Source organism: Chamaea fasciata, unplaced genomic scaffold (assembly GCF_029207755.1).
Source record: "Chamaea fasciata isolate MVZ Bird 193981 ecotype frontalis unplaced genomic scaffold, bChaFas1.0.hap1 SCAF_10, whole genome shotgun sequence".
Taxonomy (NCBI): Eukaryota; Metazoa; Chordata; class Aves; order Passeriformes; family Sylviidae; genus Chamaea; species Chamaea fasciata.
The window spans coordinates 2,700,366-2,719,134 of NW_027094095.1; the positions used below are offsets into that span (position 1 = coordinate 2,700,366).

An 18,769-nucleotide genomic window follows, 5' to 3' on the forward strand; every position below is an offset into this window, starting at 1 on the left:
GTGTTTCTGGCATGCCTGTCTCTGCAGCCGCACTCCCCCTCCCCAGAGTGCCTGCAGCACAGGATGCCAGAGGCACTGGCTGTCCCCACGGTTCTGGCTCTGTGCCCTACCCTAACAACCCAAGGGCAGCTCTGTGCCGCACTGGGCGCTCCCTCTCCTCCTCTCGCTGCTCTAGACTCCCTCTCCAACACCAGGCAAGCAGCACCGAGAACAATAAATACTGTAATAAATAGAGAACCCCCCTGTCCCGTGGCACTGCTGCGGCAGCAGGCGGTGCAGCCAGGGTCCTGGAGTGCCTGCCCGGCTCCGCTCTTCCCAGTGTGGGCATGTGCCGGTGCCCCTCTGGCTGTGACAAAGTCAGCCCTGTCCCACAGAAGCAGCTGATGTTAGGGACAGGGCGTTGCAGTCCTTAATGGTGCTCTCACAGCAGCAGGTAGCAGTGGCTGTGTCCGGCTATGCCGTCCATCATGCTGGCTCGACGCTGAACCTCGCAGAGGGCTGGGGCTGCAAGAGCCCTCCTCAAAGCTGGGGGGCAGCCCCACAGCCAGGGCTGTGGGACAGGGGGCAGGTGCCAGGCTGGAGTGTCACAGAGCCCCTAGCAGAGAAGGTGGCCTTGGGGACTCATCACCAGGGCAGCAGCGCAACCTTTAGAAGAACAGGATCTGCTCCTGGAGCCTGGACTGGGTGCAGTGCCAGGACCACCTTGAGGCCCTCCCAGGCTGAAGAGGACAGGCAGGGTGAAAGCCCTTTTCGTGTTGGGCGTGAGGAGGGGATGTTCTGGTGAGCAGCAACGTGGTCCCAGAGACTCACACAAGCCAAGGGAAGCTGCAGGTGGGCGGAAACCAAGGGCTAAACCACGCCAGTAGGATGGGACAGCGTCACAGGCCCCAGTGGCCCTGAGCTTGTTGCCCGGGCTCGTGTCCCTGCCAGGTTGGAGGCTGGAGCCAGTGGCCAGTTGTCACACAGTCCTGTGGCCCAGTGTGTGCAGACAAGCGGCGTTTGGTGTCCTGCGTGGGGAGCGTGTGAGGCCCCGGCTCAGATGGGCTTGTACAGCAGCGTGGTGACGTACTTCTTCTTGTAGCGGTGCGTGGCACTGAGCACCATCACGCCGTCCTGCGGGAGGCACAGCGTCAGCATGTGGGGCCAGGGCATCCCTGGGGCGCGGGGAGCTGCCCCCGCCTGCCCCCGCTGTCCCCAGTCCCACAGCCGGGCGCGGGGCAGAGCAAGGGCAGGGTCTGATAGACGCTTGGCCGCCCGCATGCTGCAGGCAGGCGGCTGAAGGGAATCGTCAGGAGGTCACACCCTCTGCCCCTGCGCGTGCCACACCTCACCAGGCAGAAAAGTCCCATCTCCACCCCCCGGCTGAGCAGGTTCTGCTCCCTGCAGGTGCTGCAGGCTCCTGGGAACCACAGCAGATCTGCACCTGCAGCCTGGCAGCAGCACCTGCGCTTACCTTGATGGAGAGCGCGTAGAGGTGATTGAGCATGACGTGGTTGGGCTCGGGCAGCAGTGCTGGGTCACACTAGGAGGAGAGGAGTGTCACAGGGGAACAGCAGAGCCCTGATCCCCCAGCCCTGGCCAGCACAGGGAGCTGCTGTCTCAAGCAGCTTGAGCTGCCACTGCCTCTGGCTGTTCTGAACAGGAACAGAGCTCAGCTAAGCACCAGGAGGCCAAATCAGTGTGGTAAATGGGAAAAGTGACGCTTTTCCTAGGAAATGCCAAGGGCTAGACCCCAACCAAGGGGAGCCCAGGCTCCCTGCAGACAGGGCTCCCTTTCCAACCCCAGTGTGGTTCTCTGTGGGCAGTATGCTGGTACACACCGAGATGTTGGTGTCCTTGTTGAGGATGACCTGGAGGAGGTGAGGTGGGAGGATGGGTGGGGATTTGAAGCGCTCCTCAGGCCGGTATACGTACATCTCTTGGCCATAAGGTCCCGGTGGGGAGCTGGATAAATCTAGAGAGAAGATAAAGGCAGAGACTGAAATGACTGAAGCAGGATGGGTGAGCACAGAGCAGCTCCTAAGAAGCTGAGAAGGTCTTTCAAGCACAAACATTCTCCACAAGCCATGGGCAGGGATCTATTCTATAGCAACAGCTCAGCCTTTTCACAGCAGAAAAAGCAGCTGGGTGAGCCCATGGCAATTCCAAGCAGAGCGGTAAGCTGGTACATGCACTGCCACAACACAACAAGCACCCCATGTTACCCATCACAAGCCCCCTCATGCACGGCCCCTGGCACAGCCAGGAAGGCAGTGTCACCTGGCACATTCCCTGCCCTTTCCCAATGCTTCCTCATAAAGCATGACTAAGTCCAGAGGAACCAGCCTCTGAAATGACTCAGGGGACAGAGGTGTGCCATTTGTTTCAGGAGACAGTCTCCATTCTTCCTGTTCCCTCCCTGCAGGAAGCAGCTGGCTTGCTCCAGAGCTGTGCCCTCAGCAGCAGGGGCACAGGGAGCAGCTTGCCCTAAGTGCTGCCTGATGAGGAGGTCTAGGGAAGGCAAACAGGAACTCTATACTGAGCAGCTGTTGTAAACATAGGAGGGACCTTGGGAGCTTGTGGTCACTGAAAGCTGGACTGGCCATATCTCCCAGCTACATCTGATCTGAATGTTTGGGAACAGTCAGCCCCCAGAAGGGCTCCGTGTCCTTGGGGTGCTGCTGCTTGCTGGCTTCTCTCCAGCAGTGTCTCTTGCCCGGGCAGGGAAAGAACCCGGAGCTGAGCTGTATCTGAGATGGGGCTGTACCAGGGACAGACACACGGCTGAGCTCCCTGCCAGCACTTCACACTGAGCCAGCACCACTGGTGCCTGCGTGGTAACCCAACCTGCTGCTGTAACACAAGCAGACAGGGAGGTTTGCAATGTGCTAGCGCTGGTACAAATTACCTTGGCATGAAAAACAAGAGTAGCTGCTGAAAATAAACTGGATCCCGCTATCACCTAGCTTGTACCCCGGATCAGATGACTTACAGTTGACCAGACAGAAAGGGCTGATGTTCCTGGCATTTCCCAGTCCGAAATGGCTCCCTCAGCCACACACTGCAGCAGCTCTGCTCTGGGATGGTGCTAGCACAGAACAAGTTACACCAACAGAGCCCCTCCAGAGGGACAAGGCCTCAGCTGTGGGCTGGGGAGGACACGCTGCCCAACACTACTCATCCCCAGGGCAGCCCCACACCTCTGCCCAGGGGCTCTGTGCACCCAGAGCAGCGAGTCTCAGAGCAGAGGAAGTGGAAAACAGCACATGCAAAGCTGTAATGCCACAAAACTCACCCCGACCTGAGGTTTCTGAGCTTTCCAGGGAATCCACCTTCAACGCATCAAACACCTCGAAGTCAGACTTCTTGACATGGATGAGGTTGTTTATTGTCCCCATCTGACTGGTAACCACAGGCTGGAAAGAACTGGGATGAGAATCTTCCTGTGCTCACCTCCAACTGAGGCACATTCAATGCTTCCTAGATCCCCCCAGCCCTAGCTGTCTTTGCTGCACCACTACCCCCGAACACAGGTGGCTGGTGTCCCTCTCTGCCATACACTTGTAGATCTGTGCTGTTTACCTCGGGAGGATTTTCCTTTATCACAGGCTCCTACATCACCTCCTATTTCCATCCTGCTACATGCCCACGGGTAGGTGTGTTGTCCTTCCCATGCTACTCCTGCATGATTCAGTTTGGAGGAGAACCTGTGAGTGAGTGCTGACCTCATGGCTCATCTCCCCATTGCCAATTTCCAGGGGGACTTGAGGGCCTTCTGGCATTTCCCTGCCCCTTCTCAATGTTTCCCCATAAAGTCCAGAGGAACCAGCCTCTGAAAACGACTCGGGATGGAGACGTGCCTTTTGTTTTAGGAGATAGTATCCACTCTTCCTATTCCCCCTCTGCTGCAGTTATATCCTGTCTAGTTCCCTGAAGAAGACAAGATCTGCAGGGATAAAGCTTGGAGCATTACCTCAGATGGATCATGGACCCACTGGCCATCCACAAAAAATTTGTACTGGTGCTCTCCTTCTGGAAGGTCCAGGATAGCAACAAAGTCATTGTGGCTGTGCAGAGAGAACAGACGCGCAACAGCATCACCCTGTTGATGCTCTCAATGCTGCTCTTCCAAGGGGCCCCAGGAACCAGCACTGCCCAGCCCCTCTACCCCAACACCTTCACGCAGGGTTAGGCTTGCTCATCATCAGTGAGCCAAGGTATGGCCACGACAGGCACGAGCGTTCCAAGCACCAAGAATTCCAAGCATGGCTCAAACCCCTGGCAGCCCAGCTGCAGGTGGCAGTCCAGCCACCAGAAAGTGGATGTGACAGACACCCGGTGCAAGACAGGCTAGACAGGAGAAAGTGGGACAGTTCTGTTTGTCAAGTCTGAAATTGACATAAACTCATTCCAGATTAATTGCTAGAGTCCTACGTGAGCTTCCACGTAAATCACAGATGTGTTGCAGAACAGCGAGAACATCACTAGGAGGAAGATACGTGAAGGACAAACAACTAATGCTCACTGGCAGCAGTACAACTAGGCATGGGGTAATGCTGCAGCCAAGGGAAGAGATGACAGCTTCCAGAGGACTGCTGCATACCTGGGCAAAGCTCTGCTGCCAGCACTGGTTGCTGCGTGACATCCAGCTGGGCAAGCAAAGTGGCCCATCCTGTCCTGTCCCTGTTTCACCGCTTCCCACTGTCCCTGTAGCACCACTCAGGGAAGGAGCTGTGTATTTGTCTCAGACCCAGAGCTTGAGCGAACAGAGAAAAGCCAAGAGAGCAAAGGAAAACATTCTCTGCACTGGAGCAGACATGAGCATAGAGTAAATGACTTGAGGGACTGGCTACCTCTTGATGAGTGGGATCTTGGTGCTCCAGTTGTTGAAGGATCCGGAGATGAAGACCTCCTTGCCTCCATCAGCCCAGCGTATGACAGTTGGACGAGCCTGTTGGGACGGCTTCACTGACTCCTCCAGATCTGGCTGCCACGACACAAACTCCTTGTCCCCAGGAATCTGGGCAAAGAAAACCAGAGAGATGTGACCGAGACACAGAGACAACTGTGAACACATTCACACAGCTGGCCTGTACCAGCCCACCTGCACGTCACACACATGAGCACCACAGAGCTCCTCCAGCCTCCCAGCCCCCCAGAGACCCCTGGCATGGTTGGGAGCACAGCCCCACACGGGCAGCGTGCCGCAGCTCCAGAGGGCAGGCAGGGAAGAGAGCAGCCAAGCCCTACCTTGGAGTCATGGGAGCTGAAAACGCTGGGGTCGTCGGTGCTGCCCACCATGATCTTGTGCGGGTGCTCCTTGGCGGGGTGGGAGGCCCCGGAGCCGTCGGAGCGGTGGGACTTGGAGCCATGGCGCTCCCCAGACACCCGCTCGCTGGTGGTGTTCCCCATGGCAGCTCAGCAGCCCCTGGGAGGGACACAGAACAACACTCTGCCTCTGCCCACGGGCTCTGGCAGCACGGAGAGGGGCAAAAGAGCCATCTCCCAAATGTTCTCTGCCAGTGGAGGCGAAGAGCAATCCTAAAAAAGGCCCCAAGTTAATTTCCACTACCAAGTTTGGGAGCTGAATGGGAATTCAACAAACAAGACAGCCTGACCTAATTATAGCCACGTCCTTAAGAACCATCACTCTAAGAGTTAAGCTGGTAATTCTTAAGACTCCAAAACCAATACAACTTCACCTGTGTCCCACATCAGCCCTTGGGAGCCAACAGAGTAGAGCTGATGGGAAAAATAAAGCCAACCTTCATTGGCAAATCAAATGCCTGGCGTTAACAGAGCCTCTTTCACAGTCCTGCAGTCAGGCTCCACAGACAGCCCCCGACATCCAGCAAGAAAACAGCCAGGGAGTGAAAGTAGCAGCTGTTTTACAGTCCCCAACAAGTCTCCAAGAGCTCGCAGGCAGAAGAGCAGAGCCTTGTGCCTGCAAAGGCGACAGGGAGCATTTAATGTGTCCGAATGGAATCGCCCAAGCTGGAGCTTGTCCAAGGAGTGGGGCTAATGCTGTGGTGTCTGCAAAAAGCTCAGCTCTCAGCAGCGTTCACTTGTGATTCACCAGGCAAGTCACCGTGTCAGCTGCAGCACAGCACAGCGAGGAGGACCATTTGTTGTGACCCAGCCAGTACCTAGCCCAGCTATCTGGAGGGACACGGGGAGGGAAGGCAGCCCTGGCTACCTCAGTGTCCCTCTGCAGCTGCAGATGGGCCACCATCCCCAATCTCACCCAGGTCAGAGAAAGCAAAACAGGAAAACTGACCAAGCCATCAACAACTACACATCTTTTAGGATAAATAACAAAGCCACTGCAAGCTACACCGGACTCTTCAGGCCTTACCCTCTTTCCAGGAGCTGAGATGGATTGGGGTTCTTGCCCACTTGCAGGCTTATTTTGCAGCTTTCAGCTTACCATGGGCTCTGCAGAGCAAGCAAGGGGACAGCCAGCCTTGCTTCATGTGCTCACTTGTGACATTTGGAGGTTTGTTTAAAAGATCAAGTTATGTGAAGGGTGCCAAGCAAGGCTGCCAGCCAAAACCAGGCTTTAGAACATTATGGAGCAATTACTACAGTATTTCTTAAATCCAGAGGGCTAAAAGGCAGCTCAAGTGGGCAACTAACCCATACCCCCACCCCTCTCAGTGCAGATCAAGTACACCTGAAGATCCAGGTCAGATGAGCTACACCTCTCGCTCTGACATCTTCCCCCTCTGCTCTGAGGAGGCTCAGACAGCTCCTCACAAAAACTGCCCCTGTACCACCAGACTGCTGTTGAGGAGTTTCCTCTCCAGTTCTCCACTAAGGCTCCCTTACTTCTCACCTACAGGGAGGAAGGGTGGGAAAAGCTGAACTTCCCTTATAGCAGGACGAACCTGGGAGATACGTGCAGGTGCTGACAGGTGCGAAGCTTCCCCTTCTCTTTTCTAAAAGGATTCCAGTCCCTCTGTCCCTTACAGGTCACGCTCTCCAAACACTCCCTGAGATTTATCCCAAGCGGTGGCTCCTGTCTGGCGTGTGCCATCTGAATCCCCCTCATCTCACACACACGGGCACCCAGCCTGTGCCAGGACAGGTCTTCGTGCACAGCCTGCAATACCCGGCTTTGCTGAATCGACTTTTACAGCCCAAACCCTCCTGCATCCAGAACACCCCATGCAGCACTGAGAGATGGTGTGACACAGGCACATCCAAGTCACGGATGGAAATGCTTCTCACACCAGAGCCCCGGCAAACCTCCAAGGCATCTCAGCACATCCACTCCCAGCCTGGCAGCAAGCCCCTGCCAGCCGCAGCCCACAGCAAGGTGGGTGCCTGCCTGCCCCATCACCAGGGCCCTCGGGTTCCAGCCAGCCCCACCTTCTCATCTGGAAAAGGACAAGTGAATCACACGCATTCCCCTCCCCGGGACGTGCCGTGCCTGCTGCCCCCGAGCCGGGCAGCGACCGCGCTGGGCAGCAGCGGCAGGCAGCCCGAGGGGATCCCGCAGGAGGGACGGGCTCTCTGTCAGCAGCACCGGGAGCGCTGGCAGCATTCCCAGGGGGTTCTGCACCTGGGAGGGAAGCGCTCCGGCATCTCGCCGGGCTGACACCGCCCGGGGAAGCCCGATCCGCCCCGGCTCTCCCACTTTCGGAGACACGAACCAAGCCGAGCCCTGAGGTTGCCGTAAGGTTAAGGGGCTGAGCCGGGAACGATTGTCCGGAGGCGGAAAATCTCCCTCCGAGAAGGCAGGGCTGGGGCTGGGGCTGGGGCTGGGCTCGGCGGGGGCGGCGGCGAGGCTGTCACGGCGGGCTCGGCCCACGGGCACCCGCGGGTCCGCCGTGGCCCGGGGGAGGAGCGGCACACACCGGCAGGGGCCGGGTCCTCCCGAGGCGCCGCCAGACGGGGTCTGCACCGCCGCGGGGGCCGGGACACCGCTACACCGCGGGGACGCGCAGCCACGCCTCACCCGCCGCCTCCCGCACCGGCGCCCGGCGAGCCGCCACCCTCACACCCTCACACCCACCCGCCCGCCCGCCCGCGACACCCGCCCCGCCGTCCCCGGGCCCGGGCCCGGCCCGACCCCACCTGCCGCCGCCGCCGCCGCCGCCCCGCTCTCCGCCTCCGTCCAAGATGGCGCCACCCCCCGCCGGCCGCTGCGGGGCGCTCTGACCCGCCCCCGCCGCGCTCCGCGGCCGCGCCCCGCCCCCGCCCCGCGGCCCCGCCGCCGGGCACCCGCCATCTTTGCTGCGGGCAATGGCGCGGGGCGGCGCCTCAGCCGCCGGCCGCCATGGCTGCTGCGGGCAGGGCCGGGCCGGGGGCTGCCCCTGGGCCGGCCGGAGCCCCGGGATGGCCCCCACAAACTGACGCAGCCAGGCACTATAGTTCTCTGGTCTCCGCGGCACGGGGACGAGCTTTATTGCCCTTTCCCGAAGCGCCCCGCCTGGGCACGTTCCCCGTTTCCCCACCACGCTGACTCAACCCATAGATAGAGCTCGTGGGGCTGCCGGGGCAGGATTTAGGGAGCTGTTCCCAGAGCAGCCCGTGACCAGACTTGGTGGTACCACAAAGGGAAGGCGCAGGAGATGAGGCTGCACCTTCAAGGAACGACTCCCTCCTTGCTCCGGCACGGCTAGAGAGAGACGACAGACAGCAGCCCCGGGGAAAAGGAGTTTGCCGGCAGGACCCGCTCTTTCCCTTTAGGCTAAGGAGAGAGCGAGACGTAGACGAGGGTGGCCACGATCATGCCGATGCTGAAGAGCACCGTGAGCACGTGGGGCGCGGCGCTGGGGCGGGCAGGGCGGCCGCTGGCCCGCGGCTGCAGGGCCCGGACCACGCGCTGCTGCTGCGTGAGGATGGCGGCCCTGGCACCCGCCCAGGCGCCCGGGCCCCGCAGCCGGTACTGGTACGGCGTGCAGGGACCGAAGGCCACCTCCATGGCCAGCCCGGGGTCCGTGAGGAACAGGGTGAGCACGTTGGGCTTGACCCCCAGCTGGCAGGCGAGCTCGTCCATGTAGGGGATGTAATCCACCTGGATGGTGTGCCGCTGGCTCTTCACGTACCTGTGGGCAGGAGGGGTTGACACGGGGGCAGCGGGGTAAGGGTGGCAGGGCGGTGCTGCGCAGGGGCCTTACCGCTCAGCCATTCTCTGCTTGCTTCGTGTGATTTCAGCCAGCATGTCGGCGGGCGGCGGCAGGCCCTGCAGCCCTGGGCAAAAGGAGGCTGGAGCTGGAGCGTGGGCTGTGCTCCTGCCGTAGTCTGGATGGCTCTGCAGCCCAGCCTGGCCTCTGCTTGCACGTGGGGCTTTTGGGGTGTGCCGCCACATCAGGAGCAAAGTGGGAGACATGGGTGAAGAAAGCGACAGCGGGAGAGGAAAGGGAGAATGTGGTTGCAGGCAAGAGGACCAGTTAGTGGCCTCCACAAGAGAACAACAGTGCAAGAGCCGTAGAAAAATGCAAAGCGAGGTTTTTCCTCATGAAGAAGCAAAAGGAGGGTAAAAAGCTGTCTGTGGAGAGGCAGCATATGAGGGAATACCACCAGCAACAACTCAGTCTTGGCGTGGCTGGGGGAGCCCAGCTGCATCCCCCAACCTGCCCTACTGCCCTGACTTACCTTTGAAGACACGGGTGGCCCAGCGACACTGGAGCTCTGAGATGGGCATGATGGCACCCAGGGGCTGGATGAGGCCGATGAAAGCCAGCGTTGGCTTCTCCAGGTCAGGGGGGAACACGAATTTGTACAGGGGAATCTGGTTCTCCACCACCTTCACACAGCCCTCAAGGAATGGGAAGGAGAAGCTGTATCCCGTAGCAAAAACTACGGCATCGACATCTTCCCTGGTGCCGTCCTCAAAGATGGCAGACGTCTCTGTGAACTCCTGGATGTTCGGCTTCACCCGCACCCTGCCCGAAATGATGCGGTTGGGCAGGTCATCGTTGATGGTCGGGTGCTGGTGAAGGACCCTGGAAGGCACAGACAGACCTCACTGAGGCCCTGGCAAGGGGGATGGGCATTGCTGGAGCAGGTCCCTGGGGTGCTGCTGGGGCGCTCACCGGTGCTTGGGCTTTAGGCCATAGAGTGTATGGTCAAAGCGGGCGTTCAGCTGCCGCTCCAGGAAGAAACTGGTGATATTTGGAGGCAGCAGGTTCTGGAGGAGCTGCGTGAAGCGACTGATGTAGCTGAAATCAAAGGGGTAGCCACTGTCTGCCACCCGGTGCAGCACCCAGGACCCACGCCTGGTGCTGAGGAAAACCTGGAAGGAAGGTGATGAGAGGTGGTGGCACGGCAGCATCCTCAGACTGGGCTGGGCCTCTGCTGTGCTCCGGGGACAGCAAAGGCAGCACGGCTGCTGCGACCACAATAGCCACCCCCCTTGAGAGGGGACAGGATGCTTGTGGCCAGGTGCTGGAGGGAGGGGAGCCCACAGGGGTGGTGGGGGATCCCATCCCTGTGAGCTCTCCCAGCACACCTGCTTGGCTGCATGGCTCAGCTCCACTGCGATATCGATGCCTGAATTCCCAGCGCCAACCACGACCACCCGTTCTCCCAGAAAGGGCTGAGGGCTCTTGTAGTCCCGGCTGTGCAGGTACCGACCCTCAAACTTTTCCAGCCCTGGAAGAGAAAGGGAAGCCATGCTGGGCTGGGATGTGGAGCAGGAGGGTGGCTGTGCCTTACTCAGGCTGGTGGTGTGTTTTGGGAACTAGCTTAGGGTCAGTGTGACCAACAGGAGTCCTGCAGCCTTGGGGTAGTGCCCAGAGAGGTGGTGGCATCACCAGCATGGAAGATTCTCAGCATAGCCCTGAGCATCCTGCTCTGTCTTTGGGACTAGTCTGGCTTGGGTTAGAGAATTCCATGCTTACATCCCAAAATTCTGCTGCAGGTCCTGTCTGGTGCCACGCATTTCCAGTAGAGGAACAACCAGGGTCTGTGCCATCTTGTCAGACCCTGGTGACAGTGTGCTCCGGCCTGTTTCCCAGCCAAAGAGGGTCTCCGCAGCTGAAAGCTCTCCAGACATTTTACTGTGGCACCCAGAGGCAAGACCACCACCGGTGCTGAGCCCTCCAGCCTTAGTGAGGAGACGGAGAGCCCTGCGGGTGCTTGGGCAGCAACATGGGAAGGGAGCCCGTCTCAGGTGGGAGAGGCACACTGGCAGTAGTGACATCTGCCAGCAGGATGCTTTGGACACTCATGCAATCCCACCTGGTGTGTTAAACTGCAAAGGCATTTAGGGATGTCAGGGAGCAGGCGAGCAGCCCACAGGCAGTACCTGGGAAGGAACTGAGCGGGAGGTGTGCGTCGGTGTGGTGCCCACTGCACACCAGCACGGCGTCGAAGACGGCCGCCTCCTGCTTCCCCTCGCTCTCCGTCACCACCTCCCACTGCCCGCTGCCGGCGAAGTCGGGGCGCTTGGACACGCGGCACACGCTGGTCTGGGCGCAGGGGGAGCGGTGTCAGGCACCCCGTGCCCCCCGTTCCCGCCGCCGCCTCCCCCTCGGGCCCCAGCTCTCACCCTGAAGCGGATGTGGCGGAGCAGGTCGAAGTGCTGGGCGTACATGCGGAAGTAGTCCATGATCTTGGAGTTGTGCATGTAGTTGGGGAAGTCCTCGGGGATGGGGAAGTCGCTGAAGCACATCATCTCCTTGGAGGTGTTGATGATGACGGAGCGGTAGATGCTGGCACGGCCGTCCTCGGGGCACTCCTGTGGGAGCGGGGCACGGCTCAGCGCTGGCCGGGGGAATGATGGGCTGCCTACCTGCCCTGCCTGGCACCTCCCCCGTGGGTGCAGGATTAAGCCACAGGTTGTTATAGCACCCATTCCTGCACCCAGCACTCTCCTATGGTTGAGGCCTCCCACCCCAAAAAACGGATGTAGCTCTGGACTGGCGGGAGCCAAGGAGTGGTGACATTGGGTCATGGTGGTCATGTGCCTCGGTTTCCCCACCTCCGCTCTGCCCCTATGAGGCAGTGTATTCTCAAAGCTCCTGTGGTGCCCTTGCCCTGGCTGCCATATTAGGTCTTGCCGGTTGTGGAGCCAGCTCCATGGTTCCTGCTGAGTGGTTGCTCCTGCTTACCAGGTCTGTGCCTCAGCAACTGGATGCTGCTGCTCTGGTTCTGCCCCACCAACCCTGTCCTTGACCCATCCTAGGTAGAACTAGCAGACTGTGACAGATCCACCCCAGACCCCACTCTGGCATGGTGCCACCTGTGTCCCCCCAGGGCATGGTGGGAACACTGGTCGTCTTGTTGGTGGGTCCATGGGATAAAAGTCAGCAGCCTCATTAGGTGGGGGCAGAGACGAGCTCCAGGATTGTCCCAGGGCAGGGAGAGCCAAGGCACAGAGAAGACAGCATGTGGTGTCTCTGTGTGGGCAAGTGGCACAGAAGCAGGACAGGAGCAACCGTAATTCCAGGAAAGGGCTGGGCGGGACAGGGACAGACAGTGCAGTCAGATAGGACAAGATAGGTAGGAAAGGGGGGAGAGGTGACCAAGAGCAAAACAGAGGAAGGTGTGGATGAAACTGGGAAGGGAAGCATGGGAGAGGGGAAGTCTGAGCTGGGGGAGCAAGCCATGGAGTCCTTGGGGAGGCTTTATCCTGCTGGTGTGCCGGAGTTGAGTCCTACATGCCTGGCACACGCTGCCAGATCAGCTTTATTTTCCTGTGGTTCTCCTTGTTAACCTGCCTGCTTTTGCATGCACGCAAAGCAGGGGAGTGGTGCATTGTTCTGTGCCAAGGGCCGATCCCAAACCCATCCATGCTGCTGCCACGGAGCAGGCGAGCTGCGTGGGGCTTACCTCGAAGCGCCAGAGCCCCCCGATGTCCTTGCTTCGCTCAAAGCAGGTGGGCTCCAGCCCCTCATCCAGGCAGCATTTCAGGGCGCACAGGCCAGAGGCACCGGCACCAATGATGGCTACTCTCCGGGCAGCCATGTCCCACGGTGTGGTGGTGGCAGGGATGCTGGAGAAACTGGCTGGGAGTTGCAGAGCCAGGTGTGTCCCTCAAGGGAGGCTGCCTGGTGCTGCTCTTTTTGAGGGTGACTACCCCTGTGCGTCCTGTGGGCGGCTGAGGAGTCACAAGATGTGTTTCTTCCAGACATGATCTACAGGTTTCCCCCACCACCCTGCCACACCCCCTGCCTGTGCCTAACCTCTGCAAGAGGCACATTAAGTTCTGTAAGCGCTTAATGATGCCAACATTGCTCCGGGACTTCCTGGGCAGGGCAGTGATGTGGCTGCGCTTCTGATTTCAGCGGGTTGTGGCATGGAAAACAAACTGGTGTGACCAGCCCAGGCATATGATGGACAGGACCCCCATCCTTTACCCACTCTAGGTCCCCAGCCCACCCAGCCACCCTCTGCAGGGGCTGCATGCAGGTGACCATGGTGGCACTGAGCCATCCCGCTGTGACCGCCAGAACCCGCTGGGGTGGCACACACCTTGAGAGAGGCTGTCTTGCTGTGGAACGTGTGTGCACATCAGCCCATGTAGTGGGCCAGTGCTGCGAAGCCAATCTCAAACCCGTGAGCATTCCCACAGCACACAGAGGGTTGTGATTGTGTCAGTAACAGGACAGACGCTTGGCTGTTTATTGCATTTATCCACATAGAAAGTGTGCTGTGCCTTTGCTGCTTAGCTCTGGGGTGCATGTGGCGAAATCAGCGTGGCCGGGTTACAGGGGACAGAAAAGCCCGGAGCGCTGGCTGAGAGGGACTGGAATTTAGCCTGCAGTGAATGGGTTTCCTCCTCTGTCCATGACAGCACGCCCCAAGGGGAGGTGCAGAGCAGGACCCCAAGCATGATTTCGGCAGCTGGGGAGGTTCTGTGCATCCCTAGCTCATGTTGTGGCCAGAGATGGGCCATGCTAGGCAGGAAGCAGGTTTCTGCCACCACTGGGGTGCACAGGCTGCCAAGGGGCAGGTGTGGCCAGCCAGTCCCACAGCATATTGCAAAGCCTCCCTTCCTGCTCTTGCAGGGCACCTACAAGTAAGCAAAAAGAGCTGCCAGGATGGCCACAGCCCCGACCAGCTTGAAGATGAGGGGCACGGCAGGGGCTGAGGTGCTCTCTTCCACATGTCGTGTCTGCAGGGGCTTGAGGATGCGCTGCTGCTGGGTGAGGATGGCCTCCCTGGCACCTGCCCAGGCGCCCGGGCCCCGCAGCCGGTACTGGTACGGCGTGCAGGGACCGAAGGCCACCTCCATGGCCAGCCTGGGGTCTGTGAGGAACAGGGTGAGCACGTTGGGCTTGACCCCCAGCTGGCAGGCGAGCTCGTCCATGTAGGGGATGTAATCCACCTGGATGGTGTGCCGCTGGCTCTTCACGTACCTGTGGGCAGGGAGGAAGGGCAGGTAGGTGCTGGAAGCAGAGCTGGAAGATGCCCTGCACACCAGGAAGGTGGTATTGGACAGACTGGACTGTGGGTAGTGTGGCCAGCCACGTCCCTGCCCTCTGTTGGCACACACAAATGTGCCAGGACACGTCCACGGGACAGCATGGATGCCCATAAGCAGCTGTGCTGAAGGCAGCCCCTTGGTGCTACCGCAGGGATCTTACCGCTTTGCCATCACTTCTTTCTTCTGCTCAATGTCAGCCTCCATGTCATGCCGCTGGGGCAGCACGTTCAGCCCTGGGGAGGATGACACACAGCAGCCCTTGTGGTGCTGCCCTTGCCCGGGTGCTGTGCCTCTGCCAGCACTGCTGTGGTGTGTGGTCTGGCACCTGAGGCGTGTCTGAGTGCCTCAGAATGGGAAGGAGCAGCCCATGGAGCTCAGGGTATGGATGTCCCTGTGCCTCTCAGAGAAGTGGCCATCTCACCGTGACAGCCTCAAGGCAGCCATGGCATCACCATGGCTGGGATGGCACAACCAGCTGCTGCCTTTTCAACGTGGCTGCACACCATCCGTCCTCACTCCAGGGCTTCATCCACAGGGCAGGTTTGCCTGACTTACCTTTGAAGACACGGGTGGCCCAGCGACACTGGAGCTCTGAGATGGGCATGATGGCACCCAGGGGCTGGATGAGGCCGATGAAAGCCAGCGTTGGCTTCTCCAGATCAGGGGGGAACATGAATTTGTACAGGGGAATCTGGTTCTCCACCACCTTCACACAGCCCTCAAGGAATGGGAAGGAGAAGCTGTATCCCGTAGCAAAAACTACGGCATCGACATCTTCCCTGGTGCCGTCCTCAAAGATGGCAGACGTCTCTGTGAACTCCTGGATGTTCGGCTTCACCCGCACCCTGCCCGAAATGATGCGGTTGGGCAGGTCATCGTTGATGGTCGGGTGCTGGTGAAGGACCCTGGAAGGTGCAAGGAGCTGTTAGGGCAGTGGGAAGGGAATGTTTCTGCTCAGTGTCCTGCCCCAGCTGCTGCTTCCTGCTCTGGGAATGTTCATCCCCAGGGATGCTCGGCAGCTGCCCCTGCACTGCTGTCTCCAAGAGTCCTTGGAAGGGGCAGTGGTGGCTCCCTCAAGCACTGCCTGGGCACAACAAAACTAATAACCCAGTCCAAGCACAGGGAGCATGGAATGGCCAAGTGGGGCAGGACACAGAGGGAGGCAGACGATCCCTTCTGGGCAGGGGGGGAGTGTTTGCTGATACCTGTGCTTTGGCTTCAGGCCATAACGTGAGTGGTCGAACCTGGCATTCAGCTTCTTCTCCATGTAGTCACATGCCACGGATGAGCTGAGCAGCCCCTGCAGGAATGTCTTTATGCGGGTGGTTAAGATGGTGTCAATGGGGTAGCCCTGATCTCCAACGCGGTTGAGGATCCACGCACCCCGGCGGGTGCTGAGGAAGACCTGGACAGGGAAGGAAGAAGAAGGATCACTTCTTGAAGACAGTGATGGTCCTGGGAGAGCTGCCCTGCAGGGGACATGGCCTTGCCGTGGGATCACTCTGTTTTTTGCTACCCAAGAACTGGGTCAAGACCCAGAGGGCAGAGGGAGCTGGTGACTGGCATCTCACTGGGGAGTGGGACCAAGCCTCAGTTTCCTGGCAGCTGGGATTGGCTGTAGCCAGAATTGCCAAACACAGTGAGTGCAGGCACAGAGCAGCACCTGTGCAAGTGCCTTGCTCCTGGTGTCCCTGCAGAGCTGACTGTGTCCCACAGGGACAATCCTGCCCGCCGGGACCCTACTCCTGCTTACCTGCTGGGCTGTTTGGCTGATCTCCACAGCCAGGTCAGACCCTGAATTCCCGATCCCGACGACAACAACCCTTTTGTTTGTGAAAGCCTGAGCATCCTTGTAGTCTCGGCTGTGGAGGTAGCGGCCCTTGAATTTCTCAATTCCTGTGAGCAGGGAGGAGGGATGCTTGGCTTCCTGGTGCCAGGTTGGTAGATTCCCCTCCCCCCCCCAAGATTGGAGATGCTCCCTTGCCCCACCAAACCACTCCTGGGGAACACAGAAGCACTGCTGGAGTCAAAGCAAGGCAGGGAAATGCTGGGGCCAGGAGGGAAAGCAGCAGGGAGAATAGGGACTGGCATGGACCAGCTTTCAAGAGTGTCTTGAAACATACAGGTCCATACCTGGGAAGGAACTGAGCGGGAGGTGTGCGTCGGTGTGGTGCCCACTGCACACCAGCACGGCGTCGAAGACGGCCGCCTCCTGCTTCCCCTCGCTCTCCGTCACCACCTCCCACTGCCCGCTGCTGGCGAAGTCGGGGCGCTTGGACACGTGGCACACGCTGGTCTGGGCGCAGGGGGAGCGGTGTCAGGCACCCCGTGCCCCCCGTTCCCGCCGCCGCCTCCCCCTCGGGCCCCAGCTCTCACCCTGAAGCGGATGTGGCGGAGCAGGTCGAAGTGCTGGGCGTACATGCGGAAGTAGTCCATGATCTTGGAGTTGTGCATGTAGTTGGGGAAGTCCTCGGGGATGGGGAAGTCGCTGAAGCACATCATCTCCTTGGAGGTGTTGATGATGACGGAGCGGTAGATGCTGGCACGGCCGTCCTCGGGGCGCTCCTGTGGGAGCGGGGCACGGCTCAGCGCTGGCCGGGGGAATGATGGGGAAGGATGGCTGGGGCTGGTGACGTGCTCCTTTTCATGGAGCTCCTGTCTCACCCAGAGGATCCCACTGTGGCTGGTTGCCACCCCATCAGCCACCACTGACCCCTGAGGGTCACCGTGCTGACCCCAAGCAGGCCACGTGGCCAGCGGGGTTTACCTCAAACCTCCAGAGGCCTCCGATGTCGCCGGTCCTCTCGAAGCAGACGGGCTCCAGCCCCTCCTGCAGGCAGGCTTTGATGGCGCACAGCCCGCTGCTGCCCCCGCCGATGATGGCCACCTTCTTTGCCATGCCGCGCTTCGCCACCGGGTCTCTGCCTGGGGACAGCGTCGGACAGCGGGGCTGAGCAGCCAGGGGTGGAACCGTGCAAGACTTTGACCCTGGTGCACCAAAGAGGTCCCAAGCAGGAGAGGCAGTCCCTCCAAAGTTTGTAAAGCCACTGCTGTCCCCCACCAGGTTCGGACCTGACCAGCGCGGGGTTTTGCACTACTGTAGTGTACCGTGGGCCTCTGGATGCCCGGAGGAGAAATCCTACCGAGTGTCAGGGAGCCTCAAAATCTCCCTGCCCACGCTAAGTCCCGGCGATGGAGGTGCCCAGAAGTGCTGTGCCCTGCTGTGGGGACCGACGGCTCCCTCCCGGGTGGGTGACAGCCCCTCTGCCTGCCCTTTGCCCTCTCCCTTCCCCGGGTGGATTCCTGTTGTGCTGTCCCGATGCCTGCAGCTCGGGGGACACCCTTCACCGACCTGCGGCCGTGGGATGAGCAGCCCAGGGAAGGCTGGCAACAGGCTTGGAGCCGAGCGAGGGTCTCTGCCGGCGTGCCCCAACCCGTGACGCCGGCCCTCGGCCTGGCTTTATGGCGTGCAGCGTCCGGGAGCGGGGCCTCCCCCTCCGTCACTCCTCCCACGGGGGAGGAAGCCAGAACCCGGCTGGCTCCCGCCCGCCGGCGTGCCTGCTCCGGCAGCGGCGTCGCCGCAGCCTCGGCTGGCCTGAGGAGTCATCCCGGGCGCTGCGCGGGCACACGGCCGAGCCTTGTGGCTGCGTGCTTGGTAAACAAACGCTGCCCTGGACTTCTACCCTACGATTATCAGGATCAGCCCACGCCCGGTTATCCTGGTACCCGGGGTGACACACGGCTCTGGCTGCTCCAGTGGCAGCCGGCACTGTATCACCCACATCCCCTGTGACACTGGGCTGGGGGTATCGGCACAGTGTCCCTATAGCCACGGCTCACTCCTGGGCTAGCAGAGTCCTTGGGGCAAGTGGAAGCCCGGTGTGAGGTGCACCAGGCTGTTGGGGTGTCCCTGGTGTGAGGATGGTGGGACCAGTAAGGAAAAGGTTGAGCCTCACAGCACGAGGCACGGACCAGGTGGATCCAAACTGGCACACTCGCAGCCAGACAGCCCCCGAGACCTGCAGGGGAAATTTGCTCTTCCACATCCAGAGAACTTTACTGTAGAGCTGAGCAAGGCATAGGGGCCAAGCGCTGCAGCTGAAATGGTTTTAACCTTGTAAAACTCAGGGTATGTTTGCAGTAAGCTTAATAAAGCCCTTTCTATCCCTTGCTGTTGGCAAGGGCTGATCTCTGCCTGGGGCAGAGGTGCTGAGCTGCCAACCCACACTCTGTGCCTTCCTGTCCAAAAGCATCAAAAGCATCTTACCAAGCAAGGGATACAGCACAGGAATGGAGAGGTGGCAGCACTGGCAGTGCCACTGTTCCTGCTCCGCTGTCAGCTGGCTTCTGGCTCTTTTGCAAGCTCTGCACAGACTGCCCGAGGGCAACAGGGTACAGAGAGGTCTCTGA

The 18,769-nt window shown here is 59.9% G+C and overlaps 3 protein-coding genes across 9 annotated transcripts; all 3 read right to left on the reverse strand.

The window, feature by feature from the left end:
* Positions 1 to 204: 204 nt before the first annotated feature.
* Positions 205 to 8,119, reverse strand: PRKAB2 (protein kinase AMP-activated non-catalytic subunit beta 2). Of its 4 annotated transcripts, none has more exons than XM_066192033.1 (8): positions 8,059 to 8,119; positions 5,230 to 5,407; positions 4,833 to 4,999; positions 3,953 to 4,046; positions 3,281 to 3,395; positions 1,821 to 1,954; positions 1,454 to 1,522; positions 205 to 1,113 (listed from the first exon to the last, which is right to left on the reverse strand). In XM_066192033.1, exons 2-8 carry the CDS (start codon positions 5,389 to 5,391, stop codon positions 1,036 to 1,038), a joined length of 819 nt encoding a protein of 272 aa, XP_066048130.1. In that variant the 5' UTR covers positions 5,392 to 5,407; positions 8,059 to 8,119; the 3' UTR covers positions 205 to 1,035. The 4 variants fall into 4 exon arrangements, with proteins under 4 accessions (XP_066048130.1, XP_066048127.1, XP_066048129.1 ...); XM_066192030.1 differs by having other exon boundaries at positions 3,275 to 3,395; XM_066192032.1 differs by lacking the exon at positions 8,059 to 8,119 and adding an exon at positions 6,335 to 7,232 and having other exon boundaries at positions 3,275 to 3,395.
* A 244-nt stretch (positions 8,120 to 8,363) lies between these two features.
* On the reverse strand, positions 8,364 to 13,022 carry LOC136294373 (flavin-containing monooxygenase 5-like). 3 transcript variants are annotated; one of them, XM_066192034.1, is made up of 8 exons: positions 12,763 to 13,022; positions 11,480 to 11,668; positions 11,237 to 11,399; positions 10,439 to 10,581; positions 10,023 to 10,222; positions 9,583 to 9,932; positions 9,105 to 9,177; positions 8,364 to 9,032 (listed from the first exon to the last, which is right to left on the reverse strand). In XM_066192034.1, the coding sequence occupies exons 1-8, from the start codon at positions 12,895 to 12,897 to the stop codon at positions 8,675 to 8,677; spliced, it is 1,611 nt and encodes a 536-aa protein (XP_066048131.1). In that variant the 5' UTR covers positions 12,898 to 13,022; the 3' UTR covers positions 8,364 to 8,674. The 3 variants fall into 3 exon arrangements, with proteins under 3 accessions (XP_066048131.1, XP_066048133.1, XP_066048132.1); XM_066192036.1 differs by lacking the exon at positions 9,105 to 9,177 and having other exon boundaries at positions 8,940 to 9,032; XM_066192035.1 differs by lacking the exons at positions 8,364 to 9,032; positions 9,105 to 9,177 and adding an exon at positions 9,204 to 9,475.
* Positions 13,023 to 13,515: 493 nt separating this feature from the next.
* LOC136294374 (flavin-containing monooxygenase 5-like) lies at positions 13,516 to 18,706 on the reverse strand. Of its 2 annotated transcripts, none has more exons than XM_066192038.1 (9): positions 18,627 to 18,706; positions 17,127 to 17,284; positions 16,736 to 16,924; positions 16,493 to 16,655; positions 16,113 to 16,255; positions 15,565 to 15,764; positions 14,915 to 15,264; positions 14,520 to 14,592; positions 13,516 to 14,291 (listed from the first exon to the last, which is right to left on the reverse strand). In XM_066192038.1, the coding sequence occupies exons 2-9, from the start codon at positions 17,256 to 17,258 to the stop codon at positions 13,946 to 13,948; spliced, it is 1,596 nt and encodes a 531-aa protein (XP_066048135.1). In that variant the 5' UTR covers positions 17,259 to 17,284; positions 18,627 to 18,706; the 3' UTR covers positions 13,516 to 13,945. The 2 variants fall into 2 exon arrangements, with proteins under 2 accessions (XP_066048135.1, XP_066048136.1); XM_066192039.1 differs by lacking the exon at positions 18,627 to 18,706 and adding an exon at positions 17,712 to 17,823.
* Between the last annotated feature and the right edge of the window lie 63 nt (positions 18,707 to 18,769).